This window comes from Prinia subflava, chromosome 11 (genome assembly GCF_021018805.1).
Source record: "Prinia subflava isolate CZ2003 ecotype Zambia chromosome 11, Cam_Psub_1.2, whole genome shotgun sequence".
In the NCBI taxonomy this organism is placed as follows: domain Eukaryota; kingdom Metazoa; phylum Chordata; class Aves; order Passeriformes; family Cisticolidae; genus Prinia; species Prinia subflava.
This window is the reverse complement of record NC_086257.1, coordinates 14,711,973-14,735,590: the sequence shown is the minus strand read 5'-3', so window position 1 is coordinate 14,735,590 and position 23,618 is coordinate 14,711,973. Positions and strand designations below refer to the sequence as shown.

General features: G+C 44.3%; 1 protein-coding gene across 1 annotated transcript in view; it reads left to right on the top strand.

The window, feature by feature from the left end:
- Positions 1–65: 65 nt before the first annotated feature.
- The window catches only part of OSTN (osteocrin), an 86,726-nt gene continuing 63,173 nt past the window's right edge, over positions 66–23,618 (top strand). Inside the window, exon 1 of the mRNA XM_063407947.1 lies at positions 66–211. Within this exon, the coding sequence (XP_063264017.1) occupies positions 182–211 (30 nt within the window). The 5' untranslated portion in view covers positions 66–181. The remainder of the gene's footprint in view (positions 212–23,618) is intronic.

Sequence of the window (23,618 nt, the reverse complement as noted above, 5' to 3'; positions counted from 1 at the left end):
TAAACAGCAAACTTGCTGAAATCAAAGTCATTCTGGTCCCACAAATCAACACAAGGAAGGAGGGAAAAGAAAAGGAGGGAGAAGTAAAAAAAAAAGCTTCCACACACTTCAGGGCAGCATTGAACTGGTGTGTCTGAGTTTCACTCCAGGAAATGAACAGGCATCCAGGGAAGCATCCCACATGCTCAGAACAAGGCTGCTGGTGTTGCTGGTGAGTTTTTTGATTTGTTTTGTTTTGAAGCCTTGTTTGCAGTTGTAAAATCCAGCAGGAAGAAACAAGTTTGTCCAACCTGCCTGGCTGACAGAGTGGGTTTTGCATGGCTTCTTGGAGGTGTGTAGAAGCAAATATATTTCAGAGCACTTCTGTGGACAGTTCTGAGGAAGAAAGTGCAGGTGTCAGAACAACAGTCTGCAATTACAAGCTCCTGCAAATGTCTCACTATACGGAGAATGTTTTCTGTCAAGCCCTAGCCTTCCAAAAGATCTCAGGACATAAATGTAGCAGTGGTAAAAGATTTACTGTGATAAAGGATTTACTACCATAATGTTGCAAAAGCCACAAACAGGTGTGTGAAAGGCAGAGATTGTCTACATATAGTCAGTTCTGATTCGTATCAGATTTACGTAGCAATCAAAATCCATGGACAAACTTGAGTTTTATCTGGGGGGAACAAAAAAAAAAAAAAACAAACTAAAAATCTTCACTGAGGGTCTGTCTTTGAATAGGATAGGGGATGGTGGGAATAAAGCCAATAGCAGTGTTGTTCCACCAGGATCCTGTCCCTGCCATGGCAAGGGCTGTTCCAGGTGCTATCCTGACCTGTGTGCAGCCAGCGAGGATGAGGCTGGGCCGAGGGCAGGCTGTGCCGGCATATGGGATGGTCTTTCCTGTCTCCCCTGGAGGATGCTCAGCGCTGTTCCCCCATCAGCAAGCCTCAGGGACAATACATGAGGGACAAACCAAGAGGGCTATTTGCCTTCCACTCTTTTATTACTGGCTCCTTTCCTAGGTTGCTGCCCAAGGTAAACTGGCAGCTATACCAAATTAAACCACTGCCATCTCCTGCCTTTTTTTTTTTTTTTTTTTTTCTTTTACCAACATTAGTGTTTTAAAAAGGCCTTGCACTCTGAACCTACAGTGTCTGGGGTCACCCTTTAGATTTCTTAACCTGCAGCACAGTGTATTTGATAACTGCTGTGATAACCCGCTCCCTTCAGATGCCAACCACACGGCTGTCATCTGTCGGCTGCCAAGGAGCAGGAGCTCTGTCACACGTGCCCAACAGTGCCAAAGCCGAGTGCAGCTCCTCGGCCGGCTCCGGTCCCTGTACGCTCTGCCGAGCCGCTCCTCGGCCGGCTCCGGTCCCTGTGCGCTCTGCCGAGCCGCTCCTCGGCCGGCTCCGGTCCTGTGCGCTCTGCCGAGCCGCTCCTCGGCCGGCTCCGGTCCTGTGCGCTCTGCCGAGCCGCTCCTCGGCCGGCTCCGGTCCTGTGCGCTCTGCCGAGCTGCCGCAGGGCGCTGTGGCACCGCAGGGCGCTGTGGCACCGCCGGCCCCTCACACCGGGCACATCCCAGGCAAGCACCGCTGCTCAGGGGCCCCGCGGGCGGCAGCGCGCTGGGTAATGGCCCGGGGGAGGCGGGTAAAGCCGGGAGAGGAGAGATGCAGGGCGGGCAGGCCGGAGGAGCCCTCAGCGCCCGCAGCAGCCCCGTGCGAGAGGCGAACGCCCCGTGGGTCCCGCCGGGGGCCGCCCGAACCGCGGCCATGCTGGGGCTGCCCGAGACGGCGTCATCAGCCCGCGCCCCCGCCGCGGGGATGGCAGCGGGGCGGCCGCGGTGTCCCCTGAGGGGTCCGGGCTGCCCCGCTCCCGCTGCCCGGGCTGCCCCGCTCCGGGTGACCGGGCTGCCCCGCTCCCGGTGCCCGGGCTGCCCCGCTCCGGGTGCCCGGACTGCCCCGCTCCCGATACCCGGGCTGCCCCGCTCCCGGTGCCCGGACTGCCCCGCTCCCGGTGCCCGAACTGCCCCGCTCCCGATACCCGGGCTGCCCCGCTCCCGGTGCCCGGGCTGCCCCGCTCCCGATACCCGGGCTGCCCCGCTCCCGGTGCCCGGGCTGCCCCGCTCCCGCTGCCCGGGCTGCCCCGCTCCCGGTGCCCGGGCTGCCCCGCTCCCGCTGCCCGGGCTGCCCCGCTCCCGGGGCCCGGCTCCAGGCAGCTCGGGAGGTGCCCGCCGGCCCCGGAGGAGGTGAGGCCGGTGCAGTGGGTGAAGAGCAGGGCTGCCCTGCGCAGGGGGCACCCCCGAGGCACCTCGCAGCTCGTCTGTCGGGGCAGAGCAGAGAGAGCACCGGGTGTCTGAACAGCACATCCAGGGCATTATTAGGGGTTGGAGCAGCTCTTAAGAGGAGAGACTGAGGGAACGGGGCCTCCCCTTAGGGGATCTCATTAATGCATGTAACTATCTAAAAAGGGGGGGTCAAGAGGAAGGTGGCAGAGTCTTTTCAATGGTGCCCTGTGACAGGATGAGGAACAATGGCCATAAACTAGAAGACAAGAAGCTTCACCTCAACATCTGGAAGAACTTCTTTGTATTGGGTGACAGGCACTGGAAGAGCTGCCCAGGGAGGGTGTGAGGTCTGTGTCTCAAACCCACCTGGAAGCCCGTGGCCCCTCCACTGCTGGGTCTGCACGGCTGGTGTGGTCTTGGCTGGGGGCTGACAGTGCTCGGTTTTCTCGGCTCAAGGAATTCAGGTCAACTCACCGAGGCTGATATGCTGGGGAGTGAGAGGTGGGATATGGGTAAAACACAGTCAAATCAGAGCCCTGGTAGGTTTGGGGAGATACCCTGTGGGTGACTGCCAAAGAAAGAAAAATGCTGTTGTTGTAGGAGAGAAATACCTAATATTGCAAAATGGTGCATAGATGGTCACACATGATGATGGAAGAGGTTGAAGTCACAGTAGCAATCCCACACTGATGTGTGTGTGTAAAACAAAACTAAGTAACAAGCATCTGCTATTTTTCCTGTTCTTCTGCAGCTCTTACTGCTTATTGCAGTTAATGATAGACCTCTTTAATTCAGAATAAAGTTCTGGGGCAAAATGTTTATCAAGACTACAATATGCTTCAGTGGAGATTTCACTTTGAATGTCATAGCAGCTCTTTTCTCAAGTTCTGGGAACACACATTTAAGTGTATTGCAGTGTGTTAATTACTGTATGTTTTTTGTTACATATGTTTTCTTTTTAATTTCTATTATTGTTTTGTTTAAACACCAGTGATGAAGCTAATCCTTCAGATTAATATTAAAAACAACAACAACAACAAAAACAAACCAAAACAACAACAAAAAAAACCCCCAAACTTTTTTTCTGGTTTGTCCCTTTTTTATGTAAAAATGGCCTCAAAGTTGCATTTCCATCATAGTGAATGGGCTCTCAGAAGGGATGGTACACAGAAGGAACACAGAAAATAATATTTACAGATAGTTTAATAGAAGTTTTATACCAGGCTTACAAGAGTTACAGTATGGGTTACTTTGCATGCTGACACCTGCCCTGGTGTCCAAACCCACCCCAAATCATCTTTACTTGTCCTGCCACATTACTGCTACAGTGCTTCTCATCCATGTTAAGAGTGGTTAAGTAAATCAGTGACAAAACAGAGGGTCATTTATAACTCAGGATATTAACCTACAGACAGGTACACACACGTATCTGGCACTTGCATGAATCTCTGACCATGCTTGTGAACCAAAGATGTGAGAAATTAAACCTGAAGAGACTGATTTGCAAAAATACTTTTGAAAGGGAATTTATGCAGATACAAGTTCTAGCTGTTTTTCTGATCAGTCTTCCTCCTTGAACGCAGGACTAAAAGGCACTTCCCAAATCCAGTCCCCTGCTGTTGAGACATTCTTAAACTTTTCAATCTCCCTCTTAAAACTAATTAGGTTATTTTCCTTATGTTATTCCCACTGTGAGGCTACACCGTACTCTGAGCTCTGATGGCTGGACACTTTCTGGTTTCCAGGCTGAATGTATTCATAGCAGGTATAATCCCTTTTGTCCTTGTGCCAAGCTCTTGCTCTAGTTTAGACACTTCATCTCCCTCTCCAGTGTTTAGCCTTGATGTCTTTGCAAAGTGCCGTCACACATTTTCTTTAGGTCAAAGAAGGCAGGTTCTTTTATAATCTTTCCTAACCTTAGGAACCCATCTCAGAAAATATTCCAGCTGATATTAACCTGTATATCAGATGGATGACCAAAATTACTCAGGTTGCTGTGTAACACACCATTGTTTAGAGAAAAGCATGGGGAAATCGTTCTCTTTTACATCTTCCTGGTATATTTTAGACCAGTCTTTACCTTTCTCATTGGTCTGTCACACCAGTTACTAGTCTAGAAATCAGTCAGGTAACAGTGAATACACCTGTGGGCTTTATTTCCTGTAAAATGCAGTTAAGTCAAACTGAGTCTTCAATGCTTTTGGGCTCCAGCTCTCCCGTGTTGATACTTTTTGGTAATGTGGAGTTTCACAAGAGTTTAAAATAAAGGAAAAAAAAATGACTACAAGATGGAAAAACTGCAAAACACCTTTCTGGGTTTATCTGCCGTTTCTCACAGCAAGAATGGTGAGTCAGTGACTAGAGGATGGAATTTATCTGAAAGAGCTGAAGGTTTTCGAAATAGATAATGGCACGTTTTATGTATGGAATATCCTTACAGGTGAAATGTTTAAGGACCATGTTTGAATAGCATCTGTGTCATGTGTTGTGTCCACAAGTGCTCCCCCATCTGTTATCACCCCTGTTAACAGTAAATTTTGGGTCTCTCCTGTGGATATAGTTGTTGTTTCAAAAGGAACAGCAGGTCCCTGCTTTGAAGAGAGATCTGTTAGGTAAGCACAGATAACTGCTTGTGAAGATCCAGGACTAGGAGAGACTTGCTCTTGTGATGCTGGTACTGCATTTTACTCTTCAAAAGTTCATTCCAATTTGCAGTCTGACTTTGTTCATGGACATTTGTGGCTTTAGCTTTTTCTGTTTTACCCTGTGTGCCGTTTGATGTGTTATAAACAACAATCTATCCTGTGTTTGTCTGGATTTGTGTAATTGTCTATCTGTTTGGCCAGCCATCTGAGAAGCAGACCGCTGATTGCACTTGATTACAGTCCCAGGTACAAGAATGAGTTTTCCCTGAAGTGGAAAGGCAAATGGAAAAAGTGCAAGTTCTATGAACATAGATTATGTTTACAGAATGCTTGCAGAATGTCACTGAGAGTGAGAGGATTAAAAAAAAAAGTGTATAATTCTGGGGTTTTCTTTTGAACGTTTTCATTAATTCTACTGGGTATATTGACCTCTTGTCACAGAAGGACACTAATTGCACTGGTTTAGTATCCTATGGACATGTTCTCTCAGAACTCATCCCAGGCTCTATTTATTGCCTGTTTCTTGCCCTTTCCTTTGGCTGGAATTTTATCATAAAAGATAAAGGTGGTATATAATATCTGAGGTCCTGATCTCAGGGCTGGGTTTTGATGAGTTGATGTGTTCTCCTGAAAACGGCGAGTGAGAGTTTGTTACTGTTGCCGATCTTATTGGTGTACGGAAGAGAAATATGTTCTACTCCTGAGTGTGATGTACAGTTTTATAGTAGCACTTAAATGCCTGAAACTCCAGGACATCACCATTTACGGTATAGACCTAAGTCAGTCACTGCATCTTTGTTTCAGTTCAGTTCCTCATCTATCAGTCAGGACTGGTGTGTCTGCTTAGATTTCACATTTCTGTAATAAAAAATGTCCTCATGTAGCCCCTGGCCAAAGGAGTCCCTTTGTTCTTGGCTGAGACCAATTGGCTCCAGAAGAGCAAATCAGTTGTGAACTGATAATTTTTCGTGACGTTTGTGGGTCAGTTGGGTGGGAGGTTTAATATAAACCATGATGTAGTTATGGAAGCAAAGCCCCTTCTTGGCTGGCATCAGCAGCACGCTCCTGCTGTCGATGTCCCTCATTCCAGAGGTTCCCACTGCACTGAGCTGCCATGCTGCAGCTAAGTAACCTTTACATCACAGAAAGTGATTCAGCAGTGCAAACAAATGCACTGAGGTAGTCCCAGGGTTAAATAACAGATGCCAGAACAGTTTTTCTTGAGTGTGCTCAGAGTGTTGACCATCGTGGTTTTGGGGAAATTGTTGCGCCTACAAGAGAAATACCCGTGTGCTGAAAAGCCATGTTTTTCTCCATGGTGTTTTCTATTGAAGTCAAACTATGTTGCAGGGAGACCTGCCAGAAAAGCTTAGCTCACAAGTTTAGTCCAAATTAGGATGAATTTTCATTTTCATGAATTTTTCTGAATTTTCAGATGCAGAGCTGACTGGGGCCTCCTGTCTAATCATCCACTGATGTGTGCATCTGCCTGCTTCTAACCTGGCCCATGAGCTCCTCCTGTGTGAACGGTGCTGCCAGTACCAATGTACTGGGCTTCACCTATTTAACAGTGCTTTTCCTCTTGGCTGTGGCTCAGGAGTTGGCAGTCTGGCTTCTCTCCATCTTGTTTTGGGTGTAGAGCTGGGCACTTTCCATTCTTGGCTGGCAGTTGGGATGTTTGGCAGAGATCTCTGATCTGAGTAAATATGTGTGAGGGCATCTCTTCATTGCAGAGCTGTATGGCATTGCCTTCCCTAATCAATAATGAAAGAAAGATTCTAAGACGTGTGTAAATGTGTTGGGGGTCAGAAGGTGAAGGATGTTGTTGTCATGAGCTGAGAAAGATGTCAGGGTTTTTGTGCATACTTTTCAAAGGCTGAGTTAAAGCAATAAGTCACTGGGGAGATATCCTAGTAAAACAGCTCTGTCTGTATACACAAAATTTCCAGCTCCTAGTCCATGCAGGTAGTGTTCGATGAACTGGCGATGAAAAGGAATTAGTTGGCTGGTAATTCATCTAAAAGATTGGCAGAGGATTTTACAGGCTTACACCAGAGCTGGCTGGAGACAATAATCTCTTTTCTCGAAGAATGCCGAGGTCCTGACGCCCAGCTCGTTGGAATGAAACCTGAATGCTTTTTAATTCTCTGTGAGAGATTTTTTTCTTTCCCCTCTTTGGTTTTTGTTTTTAGGAAGGAACAAAATGTTTCATTGTGATTTTGTCAATTATTTTGATATAATGAATTAAAAGAGTAAATGTCTTCCAAATCCCAAAGCCTTTTAAAAGAATTCCATTCAAAACACATCAGAACTGTTTTCTTCTCTGAATTTTTGCTGAAATTTAATTTTAACCAAAAGTTTACACACTTAAATGGCAGCATGACTTCCCTTGTAGCAATGATGTGCGGTGAATAATAACTGCAGACAGCATATTTTTTGGTCTGGATATATTTTATGCTATCCTGGAGGAGAAAGGGGTGGGGGGAGGTTTGTATCCATTTGGCAGCCTCATACTGTGCCAAAGCAATGTAAAAAGGCCTGAGAGTGAATAAGAAACAAGAGAAGTATTTGGTTTTTAACTGCTCCTGGATGAGAGAGCAGGATTCATCCATGCCTTACTGTAATTTCACTATTCCATTGCAAACTGTAATAGTACAGCAGGGAAAGAAAGAAGAGGTTAGTACAGTACAATAGAGCAGGCTTTGGAGCCTTTGGAGACATTCTGCTGGCTCCAGGTTCTTGTGTCTGAGTCTCCTGAAGTGAGTGGAAGGAACAGAGAGTTAAATGGCAGCTACTGAGCTGTCCAGAAGCTCATGTGGATTCTGTATCATCTCTCTTTTCTCTTTCTAGTCAGACAGGAATGAGACCTCTTGCCACTCACAGAAGCTGCGATGACTGGTCTGTCCTCCAGGGCCAGCACTGAAGCTCAGCAGACTCTTGACATGCACATGGGGACCTTGTTGATTCTGGTTGGTTTGCTGACCTCCCCCTTAGATCTAGAAAGATGTACTGTTGTTTCGTAAGTTGCAGCTTCATTTGAACTGAACTAATTTAATCTGGGATTATCAGCTATCAGCTGCTGGAACTTGTTCTGCAAATTTCCACAAATTTTAAGAGAGTTTTATGTTCAGGGACAGGGCTTAGACCTCTGTGTAATCTCCAGCACCCAGGAGATACAAATCTACAAGGAAGAGTCTGGGCAAGCACCCTTAGTGCCTTGGGCACAAAGGAGTGTGGCCCCCTGGAACAAAAATACTTCACTGGGAAACTGAAAGACCCTAGAGTGCTTCATTCTGGGTTGGCCACTAGCCTGCAAAGTGCCCTTCAATTACGTGTTTTTATTGCTTTGTTTACCCTATATGTGTGATAAGGAAGATGCTATGTTAGATGTTCTTACTGAGGAATAGCCTTCTGTAATTGCTGTCAGTTTTATTTTCAAAAGTAACTCTAATTATAGACTTTATTCTTTCAAAGATGTGGTTTGGTACCATGAATTTGGAGGGTTAGCTTATTGCTGTAAATGTTTTGGCTTCCATGCTCTCCTGGACCCTGGGATGTTTCACAGAAGAGTGTCGCAGGTGGACACTAGAGGGCTTGCTGGCATTCCCTCCCTCTGCTCTCGCCCGGGCACAGCAAGAAGGTTCAGCTGAGTAGATCAGGAAGCCCTCACTCAGGGTCTTATAGCTGGATTTAAGTTTTGAGGACGAGTGAAACTGAGCAACATGGGGGAAAGGAATTATTTTATGCTGCATTTTCAAAGTTCCATCGGCTCCAGGAGGATGATAGCACTTACTCTGCCATATGACAATAACCTTTACAGGTGCATTTTCGACCAGATAAAAGTTGGCAATGGGAGCACTGCGAACACAGGCTGTGTTTCAGTTAAACATCCAGGCAAGCAGAACTATCCCAGGATGAGTTAACTACAGGCATTTCTGCATTTAGTTGTGGATGATGTTGAAGTGGCTTGTGTAACTTTGCACATGGAGGTGTGAGAACCATAGGAGAGGTAGGCTCTGGATTCAGGTGTTGTGAATTGCTGTCTTGAAGCCTCCAGCACTCTCCACTGCCCATAGGGAATCTGCCTAAACGCCTGTCAGTGTGAGAGTTGCCATGTGCTTTCCCAGGTCCAGGAATATCTGGCCTGTCACAGCACTTTGCTCAAGTTGCTCACAGCTCTGTGTGAGTGCACTCACCTCGGCAGCTTGCGGTGTGTGCAGCCAGACTCATCCTGCCACCACTGCTGTCTATTGCTCTGCTTTACCTGCTATTCAGGCTGCAGGTAAAAAACAGTGGTTAAAAAACAATTATATCACTGGGTTTCCCCTTCAGCTTGTGCTAAGAAGCCTTCAACCACAGCACCAGGAAATAAGAGGCAGAAAGGCTCTTATTAATTAATGTGCTGCCTACAGGCAGCCTTGCAGCAATGGGTTAAGCAGCTCCATCCCTGTAGACGGTCACTTGCCAAACTTTTTTTTGAGTTGACCTGCTAGGATTTCTCTCTCTCCTCCCTCCCCTTCCTCTTCTCTCTCTCTTTCTTTCTCTTTATTCTTTCCCTCAGGTCTCTTGATTTCATGCTGGCTTTCTAAATTGAGGATAAAGTTAATTCAGTGCACAATGCCACAGCTGGAATGAAATATGGCCAGTTGCCCGTGTGGAGGGGAGGGCTCTGTGCTGCCTGGGGGTGGCTTGTTGCATCTCCTAAGGCCACTATGGGCTGTCACTGATTTATTGCTTCTAGCAATGAAGCAAGAAGTTAACTAATTATGAACATATGGTTCAGCTCATGCTTGACTCAGCAGCCACCTTTTAGCCTGGAGCTGCCTAGGTGTTCAGAAGCAGGAGAGGAGGGAAGTTTTGGGTGGAAGGTGTGGTCCAAAGTCCCACCGACAAGCAGAGGGAGACTTGATTGATCTTAATCTATTCTTTTTGTTAGGAGGCAGCATGCTGCTGTCAGCAACAGCTTGGTAATAACAGATTTGGGGCCTCTAAGTCCTTGTGGTTATAGCCAGCATGCGACACTCGGTCAGCTCCTTGCGTGCTCTGTACTTAATTGGTCTCGATGGTGGGGCCTGAAATGAGACGGTAGTTCAAGGTGCAACACATGCTGTACCTGAAAGTGCAGCCTGGGAGCTGCTGCACAGATGTCAGCTGTTTACCAGTGGGCTTAGCACTGGGGACCCGGAGGGTCCGCACAGAAAGGGACAAGGGGCGTCTGAGAGGACCCTGCCGATTTTCAGTGCTTAATGTGGAATTAATTAGAGGAAAACTTTAGAGGGAAGGAGTGTGACTGGTAGAGGAACAAGAAGGGAGGCGCAAAGAACTTGTTAGGAAGTTAATCAAGGTGGATTGCAATTTTGCCTGCATTGAGTGGTCAGCATGCACAGTCTGGACACAGGAGAGTCTTTAATGGGAATTGATACCAGCCAGAGGGGGGAGGAGGGTGTCTCTTTCTGTCCATCTGTTGGTCTTTCACAAGTGAATTGGTCTGTGCCACAGGATTCAAAGCAGTGCAGTTAGAGACTGGTTGTTTGTGGGCGTACATGGTCTGCAGAAAGAGCGAGCTTATTTCTGCCCAAACTTTTAAAAACTATTTTAGGGTTCTTAGACTTCACTTAACTGCAAATGCTGAGCATAGAAAGAAGACAGTTTTAATAACAAGCATTAAAAAGAACTCCAGGGATTAGTGATTTGACCCAGCCAACAAACTGATCATTTTATGACTACCTAGACAAAGCAAAAGTGGGCAGAGGAGGCTATTTGTGTGATGGGATGCATTAGCAAGACCACAATCAGCAGGCTGAGGGAGATGGTGACCTCTACTAGGCACTGGTGAAACTGCATATGAAGTACTGAATCTAGTTTTGGTCTTCACAGTGCAAGAAAGTTGTTGTCAAACTGGAAAATCAAACAGGAGGGCCAATAAGCTGGTCAGGAGGCAGGAGAATGAGGGTGAAAGAGCTGGGTTTGCTTAGTTTGGAGAAGAGGTCTAAATGAATGTGATGACAGTCTTCTGCTGCTGTGGGGGTAAGTACAGAAGACAGAGATCAACTCAGACATGCACAATGAAATTCACATTCAAAAGCTGGGAGAAGTTATAGATCAATTAGATACAAGAGGAAGGGAAAAAAGTAAAAAAGAAAACCCAGACATGATAAGCTAGAGAGGTCATGAAATCACCATTTTGGTAGGTTTTCATTAAAAATGTTGCCTGGGCTAAGTCCTGAGTAGTGTGATCTAAACTTGGAAAGGATTCCTAATCTTCCTATGACCAGGCTGCAGCTGGAGCACAGCCCAGGCCTGGGACAGAGGCACATGGCTCACATTCTGTTGTGTGCTGCTGTGCTGGCTGGTTTGTGGCTTTGGTGTCACACCACAATGTTCACGGCAATTATCATTGTTGCTGCTATACTGTAATGAATTAGGACAGTTAATTGCTGGGTAAAGTTGATCTGTACACCATCATTTGGAGTATAATTCACCCAGACACAGCAACAACTTTTCTTAGCAGAGGCTGTCCTTTCAGCTGTGATTAGCTGGTTAGAGCTGAAATTATTTTTGAGGCTAAATAAGTGCCTGTCCCTTGTCTATTTCTTGTGAGAGGATGCTGCAGGTGAGTTGAGAATGTGAGTGGACCCTGTGAGATCTCACATTGCTGCTGAAGATGGTTTGAGTTCACCTGGTTGAGCTGCATTGCTGCAGGTTGGAAGCACTGTTGTCACTTGTACTACAGGTACAGTCTACTGATATGTTAATCTCTAGTCAACAATCACCTAGAGGAGGTGGAGAGGTAAATTCTCAGGCTGTTAAATCTGCTCTTACAGTGCATTTCTAGCCAAAGCCTTACTTTGTGTTTGCCTGTGAGGACCTTCTCTGAAATCTTTGCCTGCTGTGTAACCACATAGGAATAGTTACATTAAAGAAAAAGCACAGAGACTAAATGGTCGGCCTTAAATTCTCAATGAATACTTATTTGTATCACTCTAATAGTGTGAGAGGGAGAAATCTGAAGGAATGGGCACTTAATCCCAGCATAACACTTTATAAGCTTGTCTGCATGGTGCAAAACAGCTTTGGAGGAAAGGAGAACCAGGATTTTGTGCTTCCCTATCTGTCTTGGGATAATCTCTGCTGTGTTTCTTACCCAGAGATGCAGTGTACTACAGTGGAGACCTTCTTGAGGTAGTGTTGTCGTTCCTCACTGCAAAATTCAGCCACTGCCTTGGTTTGTAGCAAGTGCAGGTTATTTAAAAAGATGAGACTGTGGTTATGAAAAATTCAACTGAATTTGGCTCAGATTTAAAAGTGACTGGATCAGTTTGTGGTTTTGTACCTAACTCAGAAAGGAAGCTGGGGGTAAAAATTAGGATGTAGATCATAATCCCCAAAATACAGTAAATACTCAGAAACGTGTGAATTTGAAGTCTAATTTCAGACTTGCTGTAAGGGAGACCTCCTAGCTGCCAAGTTAGGAGAAGCTTTTCTGATTTAAGTTTGAAGTTGTTGTGTCAAGGCAGACCTGTAACTCAGTAGCAGCAGTTATTTGGTTTATTTGGTGCCAAATGGAAATTGGGTAGCAATGATCATCTTTTCTGGGCAACTTTTTTCTTTGGAGTTGGCCAAAGAGCGGAAACAAATCTAAGCAGAACTCCCAGTGCCAATCAATGAGACCAACACATACAGATCAAAGGCAGAGGTATTCTGCAGTGAGTCCCTGCAAATTGAAAACCTCTGTTCTCTGCAAGGAACATCATGTTTCTGCTAGAGTGTGTGGAGGACTTGGGGCTTTGCTATATGTTGGTAAAACTCCTGCACCTTGTTCCCTGGTGCAGGAGTTGCAACACCTGTGGTTTTATACTCAAAAGCTTATTTCTTTGTCAGAGAGACCCTTACAGCCCTCCGGATGAGCTCTTCAGGTGCTTTCCCCTAGAGAATTCAGTGATACTGCCCCATCTGATAATTTCTCTTGGCATTGCAGCTGGGGCCCGAGTCCTGCTGCTGTCCTGTACCAGTTGCTGCTCCCTTTCCCGCCACATGCAGCTGCAGCCATCGGGGTGACTCGAATCCTGCTGCACGCAGTCTGCCCGATCTTTACCCTACAAAGGTATTGTTCAAAGGGCTCTGAACATTCTGAACAAACTGGCCTGGCAGGGGGACTTTGAGCTTCCCCTCCTTTATGGGCACAGCAGCCCGTGTTTGTAAACAGAGCCTTAGAGGAGTAGTGGGAGCCACTGGAGGACTGTCAGCTGGTTAATTGGATGTCAGCTCCCTGCCGGGGACGGGGCTAATGAGTCATCCTGCAGAAAGAGAATGGCCTGGAGAGAAAGGCAAGGGATTGCACAGCAACAATCACACCGACAGAGGAGCCCAGAGCCCGCCTGTTGGGATGAAGGCAGAGCAGCATTTGGGGACACAGGGCTCCCCTGTTTGGATTTTGTTAAACAGAGATTAAGCAGGCTCTGAATTTGTAAAGTTGAGATATTATTGCTGGAGCATATGTTTAAACAAGTGCTAGTGTGCATGGGCAGTGATCTAATATGCAATATAAACACTTTCAGTTTAAAGGTTTTGGTGGCCTCTGTTTTTAGGAAAATATGTAAGGAAAGAAATAAAAATAATATGATGACAGGGAGTTTAATACAGGAAGTGTTGAGAGAATCATACAAGGAACAGTGCAATCAGTTTTTCAAATTAGGAACTTTATTTTTTCTTTTGAAAACATAAGTCAAAGATCCTTTTTGCTGAGAACTGTCTTCTAAAACAGTGACTTTTTTTCCAGGAGAGCCTATTGTTTAAAAAAGTGAAGTTTTTTTCAAGTTAGCATTGTGTACATAAGTTTGCTTTATTTCAAAGAACATTTTGATTTGAAAATATTTATCAGTGTAGTTACATGAATAAATAGAGGGATTTTATATCTATTTCAAGAGAGAGGAAACACCTGGTCTGAAATAGTTGAGGAAAAAATTCATTTTTTCTAAAATTGCTTAAATAGTGCATAGTGGCCTGGAACTGGGGGCTTCATGGATAGGGAAACTCTTCTTTTGAGGGCTGTGGATCCCTCACTAGTGGTGACATTCACAGGAACTCCTGTTTGCCCTGACTCCCACTTGTTCCTTCTAAAAGGGTGGCTATTTTGGAGATAAAGGTTTCTAATGAGCTGGGATGTGCAAGAAAAAAAAGAACTTGCAGAGAGTTGTAGGAACAGTTACCCGAGGGAGGATGATGGGCTGTGTCACCTCCTTCCACATGGACAGCATGGCATATTTACCTGGCTGCTGCTTCTGCTAGATCTGATCTGTGGAGTAAAATCAAAAGGCTGTCAATCCTGCACCAAATTAAAACAGAATCATGAGAATTAACGTGCTTTATAAATGCGGGTTAAGCACACTATAAGCACATTGTAATTACAGTCAGCTGCCTGGCTACTGCAATCCAGTAGCACTGGGCTTAGGAATTGACCATACAATTAATAGGAGCTTATATTAAAGACATTAGTAGAGTTACAAAAGCTTTGTAACAAGAGTGTGACCCAGCCTTGGACAGAGACAATAAGGGTTTGTGTGCTATAATTAGCACACACAAAACCTCCCCATTAGCTTGACAGTTTTCCATTTGCCTTTTAAAGAACTGAGCAGTGCAAAGCACCCTCAGCCCGTCAGAGATGGGAGCTGTGCAGTCAGTATGGAAGTATTTGGGATCCCAGTGTTGTCTTTCTTTGGTCAGTACCAGCTGGTCAGCTGAAATACCTGATGAAATAACTTACATACAAGGTCAAACTCTGTCCCTACACTGCCTGAGTGCCAGGACCAGCAGGCAGCTGCTACAGCCCACTGAAGAGATGAACCTCCTTTTCTCTTCCTTGCTTACCTGAAACAAGTGGTTCTCAGTGCAGAGAAATATTTTCAATATTGTTGCAGGGTCTGATGGTTAAGGGAAGCAAATGCAGGAGGGAAGGAATTTTTTCATACGTGAACTGAAGTGTTAGAAGAAATCTCACTTTGAATTAAGACCAATATGTCAGTATTTGTGATCTGTGACAGCTGGAATCTTTGAGGTCACACTGCAAGTCTAGGATAGAACTGGAGAAGGATTGTGGGAATTAAAGGTAATAAGGTAGAGAGGTGTCTGTAGGAACAGATTTATGTAGAATATCTGAACCTCAAGAAAGGCAAGAGAACAGAACTTGACGACTAATGGAAAAACCCTTTTGAGGCAGAGATTATTCAGCAGCTGTTTATCTGCTTTGAATCCCACATACATCTTAAAATTTAGATGATGCTTAACACAGAGTCTTTATGGACAATTATCTGTGTGACCAAGGTGGAGTCTGCTGCTTAAAGAAGAGGAAAAGGATTAGATTTACACCTTCAGCTGGTGTAAATGCGCTGATTTGCTCCAGAGATACTTTACTCATGAGACTGCATCCCTGATGCTGCTGGTCTTTGGGACAGGGCTGGCAGTGTGTGCAGACCTGTGGCAGTGAAGGACATGGGGCTGCCCTGCAGTTCCTAAGGTCTGGGGAATACTCAGGTCTACTCCATTCTTCCACTAAAGACTGATTTATTCTCTTATGTTTCTCTAGGATACTGTGATAAGATTCTTTCAGGCTAAGCAGGATTTCCTCTCTTAAGAGAGGAGAAGTGGCTGAGATCAAGTTAAATGCATAACAAGGTGATTCTGTTCTGGGACAAGCACCTCTGAAACTTGGTAGGCAGATACAGAGATGATCCAGAGAGTGGCATGCAGTTCTTCTGCCCAACCATTGACTCTCCATTCCTTCTATTTGCTGGATGTAAAATACTGTTAATTTCTGACTAAAAGTCTCTCATGGGAGAGATTTTTTCACACTTAATTCGACCTGTTCTTCCCTTTAAGGTTTTGTTTATCTCTAATGCTCCCCACAGGCTCATCTGTATTCCCAAGAGAAACTCTTCTCTGTCATTTTCACTGTCATCCTACAGTTTTGGGGACAGGCATTAATCTAGAGGAATGTTATTTCTGTCAAAACTTTTCTGCTGCCCGACTTTGTACATGGACCTGAATAGCTTTCTAGTGCTTACCTGAGGCAAGATGCAGCCTTTTCTAATTAAAAAAGCAATCTTCATTTTCACTCACTTTTCAACATTTTGCCACTTTCAGAAAAAAATTGTTTCCAAGTGGCCTCAAAGAATATCAGTCATTGTATAAAAGTAATTCCATATTTCTTGGTTTCTCTTCTTTTAACTAAGCAGTCTGTGCTGGGGCTTTTTATAAAGCACACATTGCTGGTGGGCTCTGGCTTTCCTGTAGTGCACTAATATGTAATACAAATGACATCTGTCATGTTTGATTTGTTCTGGTGCTTAAGTTTGGGGAAGAATAGCTCTCAGTTGTGACGGGAAGTTTTGAGTCTCTCCCTCTGAGTTGAACTGCCTTGCAATTTGTTATGGTCAGTAAAGAGGGCTGCTCTTTGCTGAGGCTAAACTAAAGTCCTGCTAGTGCACTGATCATTAGTAGTAAATACAAAGATAATGCTTCTAGAAGTCCCTGAGCTTGAAATTCCTCACAAGTAGAAGAGTATATGGCTGAAGCAGTGCCCTGCTCTTGCATTCTTTCCTGGACAACCTCTGCTAGCCACAGCAGAAGACAGGCTGTAGAGCTAAATGGTTCATTAGTGCTGTTACATCTACATTTTCACAAAGATTATTTGATTGTCTTTTACCCCTTCTCCTCAAAATGAGGGAAGATTACCCAGCTGTGTGGTGTCATGTTGCTTAAATTGTCCAATATGTACCATTCCTTATCCTAAAGTTGGCAATAGCTGGAAGGTTCATGTTACCTGGGGTTATGGCAGTGATAAGTTAAAAAAGATGGTTGAAAATAAAGTGTTCCAGCCTTGCCAATTGTTTGGTATCTCGTTGTCTTGAATACTGAAAAAGCCTAGAGCATCAAAATTCTTATTAAGTGACATTTTTAAAATCAAATTTAAAAATTAATTAGATTTCCTGTTTTTTGGTCTAACCTGCAGACCAGACCAGACATCCTCAGGCTGTCCCCCTTGGTGTCACCTAGTTCTTGGTTTTAATCCCTGCCCAGTGTCACAGTCTGTACTTAGGGTGCAAACACTGTCCTGTTCTTATGACCTGAGGTTTGCCTCATGATTTTTTCCCTTTAAGAAAAATTCTTTCCTTGCCTGAACCTTTCTGTTTCTGCTAATTCTGTCTTTTGTTCTTTGGTGTTGATACAATTAATAATTTCATAAAGCTGTGTGACAGATGGCTTGCATGAAGCATAAGCAAATAACTTATTCCTGTTCACTTAGAATGGTAGAGGAAGCAATGTTTGTCTGGATACTCTGGTGTGCCTGCACTTTTTCTTTGAGCAGTTTATGTTTTTAACATCCATGTATGGACACAGGAGCATACACCAAATCTGCTTTATCACAGCCTTGTGTGCACTCCTGTTGTGTGCCCTGAGTCCAGATAGGTTTCTTACACACGGCCTGACAGTCTGATCGTTGCTATTATGCTTCAGAGTATGTTTTCAAAAATAATTTCCTGCCACATTCCTGACTGTATTTGTAGGCTGAGTTTATCCTCTTCCCTGCTGCTCCATGATCTGCCCCTAGGTTACTAACAACCCCAACAGACAGCCTGGCTCATGCGACCTGCTGCTTACACACAGATTAACTCCCCACCAGCCATATGGGCTACCAACTTCACAAATTCCTCTCCTTTTGCTTTCTGCTCTCAGTAAAGTTAATGGACAGTTTGCTGGTAAAGCAAACAAAACAAACCCCCAAACCTGTGACATAATCACCTGGGTTTAACACGACTGGCCCCTCCATCTGCCTTTACACTGGGATCTGTGCATGTAAAGCAGAATTTAATGCTGTGCACAATGCAGGTTCATCCTGGTGACTTTCCCTTTTGGCACAGGTACTTGCTTACAATACAGTGGAATTAGACATAGGCACTATGCATACACTGCACACACATAAGCATGTATAATTGTATGTTCTTTAAAACATCCCATTGTTTTGGTGGGCTTTAGTTAGCAGTGGCTCTTGTGGTCATTTCTTAAATGCTATTGCACTGGCAGACCACATTTCAAGGTGATTACTCCACTTGACTTTGCAAGATGCATATTTGGGGAGGAGGCATGAAAGGCCAGAAACACAGAGATTTTATCAGAAAACCAAACCCTTCAATGCCAAGTGCTGACTTGAGGATGCCCTTTCTAAATATTATTTCCTGCCCAGGTCTTAGATGTAGGGTATCAGGATGCTCAGGAATGACTGGGCTGAGTCTCCTCAAAATTAAAAGGTTTGCTAATGATTTTTGGGTTCTCCAAATTTTTCAGTCTTTGAAAAGAAGGGAAAAACAAGCCTCCCCAAATTAAAAAAGAACTAAGTATGACCTCTCCAGTGACAGAATGCAAATTGGGATAGAAGGAGGAAAAGTAAGACACTCAAGTAAAAGTAGTTATTATTTTCCAAATGATTGAGAAAAGTAAAATTCTTCTATTACTTATTTTTAGAAAAAAAAATCATTCCAAATATCCCAACTTATGATCACCTTTTTGCTTTCATACTGAACATCTGTAGAGGCAGGTATCATGTGTGAGCAATACTGAAAAAAACTTGGTAGTTCCACATTAGATGGTACATTTGACTGGTCTGATGCTTTGGTTCCTTCCTCAAGCCATAGTTGCTACTTCAGAAACAAGTAACATTAAAATAGAGACAGAATCCATGCTTTCAAATAAATGGGATTTATAAGAGAATTTTGATAAGTGCTGATTATTCTGAAGGAGTATATGCAATTTTATATGCTGTGTTTTGTAAATGGAATTGCTTTTAATTTATCTGTACAATCAGAGGCAAATCTTTCTCCTGGTTTTGTTCAAGTTGGTAACAGAAATGAGGTGAAAGGGATGAGCTGGTTTCCATGTAGATTCATTGACTGGTTCTGCTGGAAGTGTTACCTGAATAAAGACAGGTAGAGCTATCCCTTGTTACTGGGATGCTGGGGAGTTAAATATCTTGGAAAACCCATCCTCACTTCAGGTTCTGTGACCACAATATGTCATTGTTTGCAGCTGGGTGGATTTAACTGTGTCACTTCTGTGACCAGAAGGATCATGGCTTTCCTCCCTCTGAGCTTAATGGTGAAAATCCCTCATTTTCCTCTCAAAACTAGATTAAAGATTTGTGGTATTATTTGAAGTGGCTGGGACTGTCCTTTGCCCTGCCTGTTTTGAGCCAAATGGATCTCACCCCCTTGGATCTGCATGGCTGATCTGGCTGCCCAAGGACACAGGGCAGAAGCAGACCTGAGGGCAAGGCAGGTTGGGAAAGAGAAGTTACAAGGGTCTGTCTTTACTTTTTGGGATTTGGGGATTTTTATTCAATTCTAAGGTTTGACATACCCCTTCAGCAATGAGGGAAGGCCAAGATGCCAACCCGTGGTGTGGCTCTGCAGCCAGAGCAGAGCACCCAGAGCTGGCCAAGAGCAGGAACTCCTTTGGCTATCCCCAACACGAGCAGTGCAGGAGGACAAGGGGGTTGTTGCTGTTTGCTGTGCTCTGCAGGGTGTTTGTGCACCCTCAGCTGACTGATGGCAGGGTCAGAGGAGTCGACACCCTGTACAGTTATTATGCCTTTTCCTCTCTGATAATACCCATTCAGCTTGAGTCCTCTGTCCCATCCTTGTGTAATGAAAATTTCTCAGCAGGGCAGTGATTTGTGCTGTGGCCCCAGGTTTTTGGGAGGAGGGGCAAAGGGGGAGGAAGAGATTTCTATATCAGCAAATACCTTGAGGGTGGATGCAGGATATTTAGGGAGCACGTGCAAGCCGCCATGTGAGCAACAGGGAACCAAAGTCTTAATGAAAGCCTTTGACAGAGGGTCGGGCTGGCTGCCGTGGTCCTGGCGCTCAGCTCTGGTGCAGACGCCAGCCAGGCCCTGCTGACATAATCCTCTTAGGGAAAGAAAGAGTGGAAACCGTTTCCATTTGCTCCATGTGCTCTTGGGACCCAGTGTTCGCCGTGTCCAAGTCTTCTACATTTCTCCCTGTCCTCTGAGGCATGGCAGGACATCTTAGGAAGGGAGAAGCACTACAAGTCATGCCCTTCCTCAAATGGACCTGGATGGATTTGGGATGGAGAGCAATGGGATTGGGTCTGCCTCCCATGAATCACTTTGGGCATGGACTGGCATTCCTTACAGCCTGAATTGCTGCCTCTGTACATCTGTGCTTTATGGCTGCTGTCTTTCTTCTCCAGTGCTGGACCACACTGCTTTTCTCTTGATATTGTTGCCTCCTTGAAGATCTCATGTAGAGTCACTCTGCTTTCCACAAGTTGAAATTTTGATTGTGGCTTTGTACCTCTTGAGATGAAACAGGTGCTGAGATCAGTATTCCAAGATACTTCATTTCTGGTACCAAAATTCCAAATCCAACCACCTGTTTTTTAATGTAGGGAAGAAAGCTCTGATCTAGGTTTGAATTTTGCTAATCACAATATAAATCAAGTCTTCACTTTTTTTTAAAAAAGGAATTACAAAACCAGATTTGCCACCACATCTGGAAAGCCTGAGCAGAGCTTCTCTCTGACCATTATCAAAGAGGCCTGGAGTGATGTTTTGTGCCTCAAAACTCTCTCAAAGGAAAGAGTAATACCCCAAACCCATGGGTAATGGTTTACCATCCTCAGTCTAGAAGGACAGGTCTTTGCATGTTCAGAGCAAGAATCAAACCTTTTTACCCTGATTTTGCTTCCATTCTTAATTTCTAATTTGAGTTTTTAAAATGTTTTTCCCAGTCTTTGACACTTCTTTGCCTTAAATCAAAAGGTTTTTACATACCTGACGTGTGTGGAGCACTGTCCTCTTGCCATTCTGGGAGAAGCTGGCCTTAGTCATGTGGGGTTTGGTCTTTGTCACTGGCCAGGTCAGATGGAGGAGCAGTATGTTCATTTCAATATTAAGCTGTCAGCAGTTTATACCAATATATTGTAAGGAAAAAGAGGTTCCTGAACATTATTAAGTCTTTAGTTTGGGATTAGGAGGTTTTAAGACAGATTTAATTAAACAGAGCAGGGACACCTTTATGAACCTGAAGTTGGGGTTAATTCGCTCCCCTAATGTGCTCTATTTCTTGATTACACCAAGATGAAACAAATTCCATGTCCTACCTGGGGAGCCCTGGATAGGAATATGAAGTTTCATCTCCAGACAGTTCAGTGCCCTGTCAGTGAGGCCATGATTAATAACCATGTCAGGGCACTCTTAGTGCTGGAAAGAAATGAGCTGGAGCCACCCAGGGAGCCTGCATGGAGATCGTGGTGCTGGCTGAAGAGACCAGAGAGAAGAGGCCCTTCAGGGTTCCAGCAGGATGGGGGAAGAGGAAAGTGGGGTCCAGAAGCTGTCAGGAGGTCATGATTAATGGAACCAGACACAGAAGAATTTAAATAAGCACCTGTGTTCTTGGCATCTCTTGGACTGTGATGAGCTCCTTTTCAGTGAAGTGGTGCAATGGGTCAGATGTAAGTGGAGCTTACCCCAGCTACCACCGCCATGGAAACCACACACAAATCCTTTTCAGAGCTGTCTTGAGTTTCTGATAGTTTTTTACTAGATGCTTCCCACTTTGGCCTTTTTCTGGCCCCATGTCTCAGTGTTACAGTGGCACAAGATTTGAAGAGGAGAACACTGTGACACTCTGTGTTACACCTGCAGAGCTTTTCATCTTTAAACCTGTATTCATACAGACATGGATCTGACATTGGTGAGTTTCATGCTAGATGCATGATAAAAAAATTAGGCATGAGTGTATTTTGTTAGGAGAAATAAATAAATGAGATATTTGGGGATATTGCAATCAATTTTGTTTTGTAGAATCAAGTGTTTGCAGAGCTTGAAACCCAGAAGGGACCACCTTGCCTCTGACACCATATAGCTCTGTCAGTTCTCTTAATTCTCTACACTGAGGTTTTGCATGTGGCTAAAACATCCTCTCCCAAAAGGCACCTGCCCTGATTTTAAAGTACTAGAGAACAGTGTCACTGTGTGAGGGACAGTGCCATTGTGTGGGAAACCATTCCAGTGTTTAATTGCTGCTGTTATTTGAAGTTTTCCCCATCTTTCCATTGTGAGTGTAGCTTCCAGCTATTAAATGAAAGGTCCTGTATGTGCCTGGAACTGGAAACATGCTCACATGTGGCTGTTGGTCTCATGCTACTCTTCTCTTTTGCTGGACTGAAAAGAAAAAATAGATGGTCCTCAATCCAAATACACCACAAGTGTTGGACAAGACCAAGGAAAAGCTAGTTCTCTATTCTGTAGTTTCATGTCTCTATCAGAAATGTATCAGCTATCAGCTAAAAATAGCTTCAAATCCTTATTTTTTTTTTTTGTGTGTGTGTGAACTGAAAAGAAATGAACATACAAACTAAGTTCCTGTATCCTTTGCAGTCACTTTGTAATTTCTGATTCCAAGCATCTGTATAGATTTGATGGGAGTTCCTGCTGTGGGCAATCACAGCTGAACACTGAGTCAAGGATACAAATGAAGTCCAGATTTTTAAAATGTTATTTCAGAAGTCCCGTACAGTTAATACACTAAAAGCCTAACAGTTTTCTTTGTTTGTTTCAGTCAGGCCACTTTATACACACAATATTTGGGGAAAATTTTAAGTCAGGGGACAGTCAGGATTTGGCTGTGTGTAGAATTCTGACTGCATCTTGGTGCAGACTTGATTTTTCTCATTGGGTCTTTTTTTATTGTTTTGTGCTGTTTCTGGAATGCCAAACAACGATGCTGTAGCAGTGTTGACATGCAGATCTGGGCTCTGGCCCTGCAGAGAGTTAGGGAAGGGCAATAATGCCACCTTATGTCCTGATTTGTCACTGCCGAGCCAAGTACTCGGTTCAAGTCAAACACGTTCTGAGCAAGGAATGCTGTGTGCTAAGTCCCCCCTGCTTTCTGGAGTTATTTCCACTAGATCAGAAAGAATCTGAGATGAATCTGAAATTACTGGTATTTTGGTAGAGAATTGACTCCTACTTCAGATGAGTTTGGGAACATGAAAATGTGGAGGAAAAAAAGATGATTTTGCCCCAAAGTGCTAACATTAAAACCTGTGAACATAGGGCTACCAGCTTTCAAACCTATAAATATTTACATGAAATGCTAAGGTATTAAATTGCATTACTAATTGAGAAGATTTTGAAAATAAATTACACTAAAAGTGGAACTGCATTGGAAACATTTACAGACAGTAGGCTTTTATTTGCTTTAAACTGTTGCATTGTTTTCTACAAGAATTTGAATTTCTTAGAAAATGTAATTATCTGAAACTTAGCAGGAATGTATTATATAAAAATAGTTCAGCTGGTTGGAGCTAATTGAGCATAGATATGGCCAGATTCAAAATTAACAATTGGTTTGTACTCCCAGTCATTTGGAAGGGGAAAAGTGTGCTTTCAGAATTAAGGAATACAGTGTTTTCTTTCAGTTTCTAGTTGAGAATGATGTGGAGGGCAGTCTGCTGGAAGACCATTACTGTTTTTCTCACATAAAGGGAACATAGTCCTGCCAAGTGGGTGTTACTGAAGTCATTGGAACTTACTGAAATAAGCAGAAGTTAAATATGACACCCTTGGAGAATAAGTGGACAGATAAGGCTTCTTCAGGTATAAGGCAAGACTATTCTTC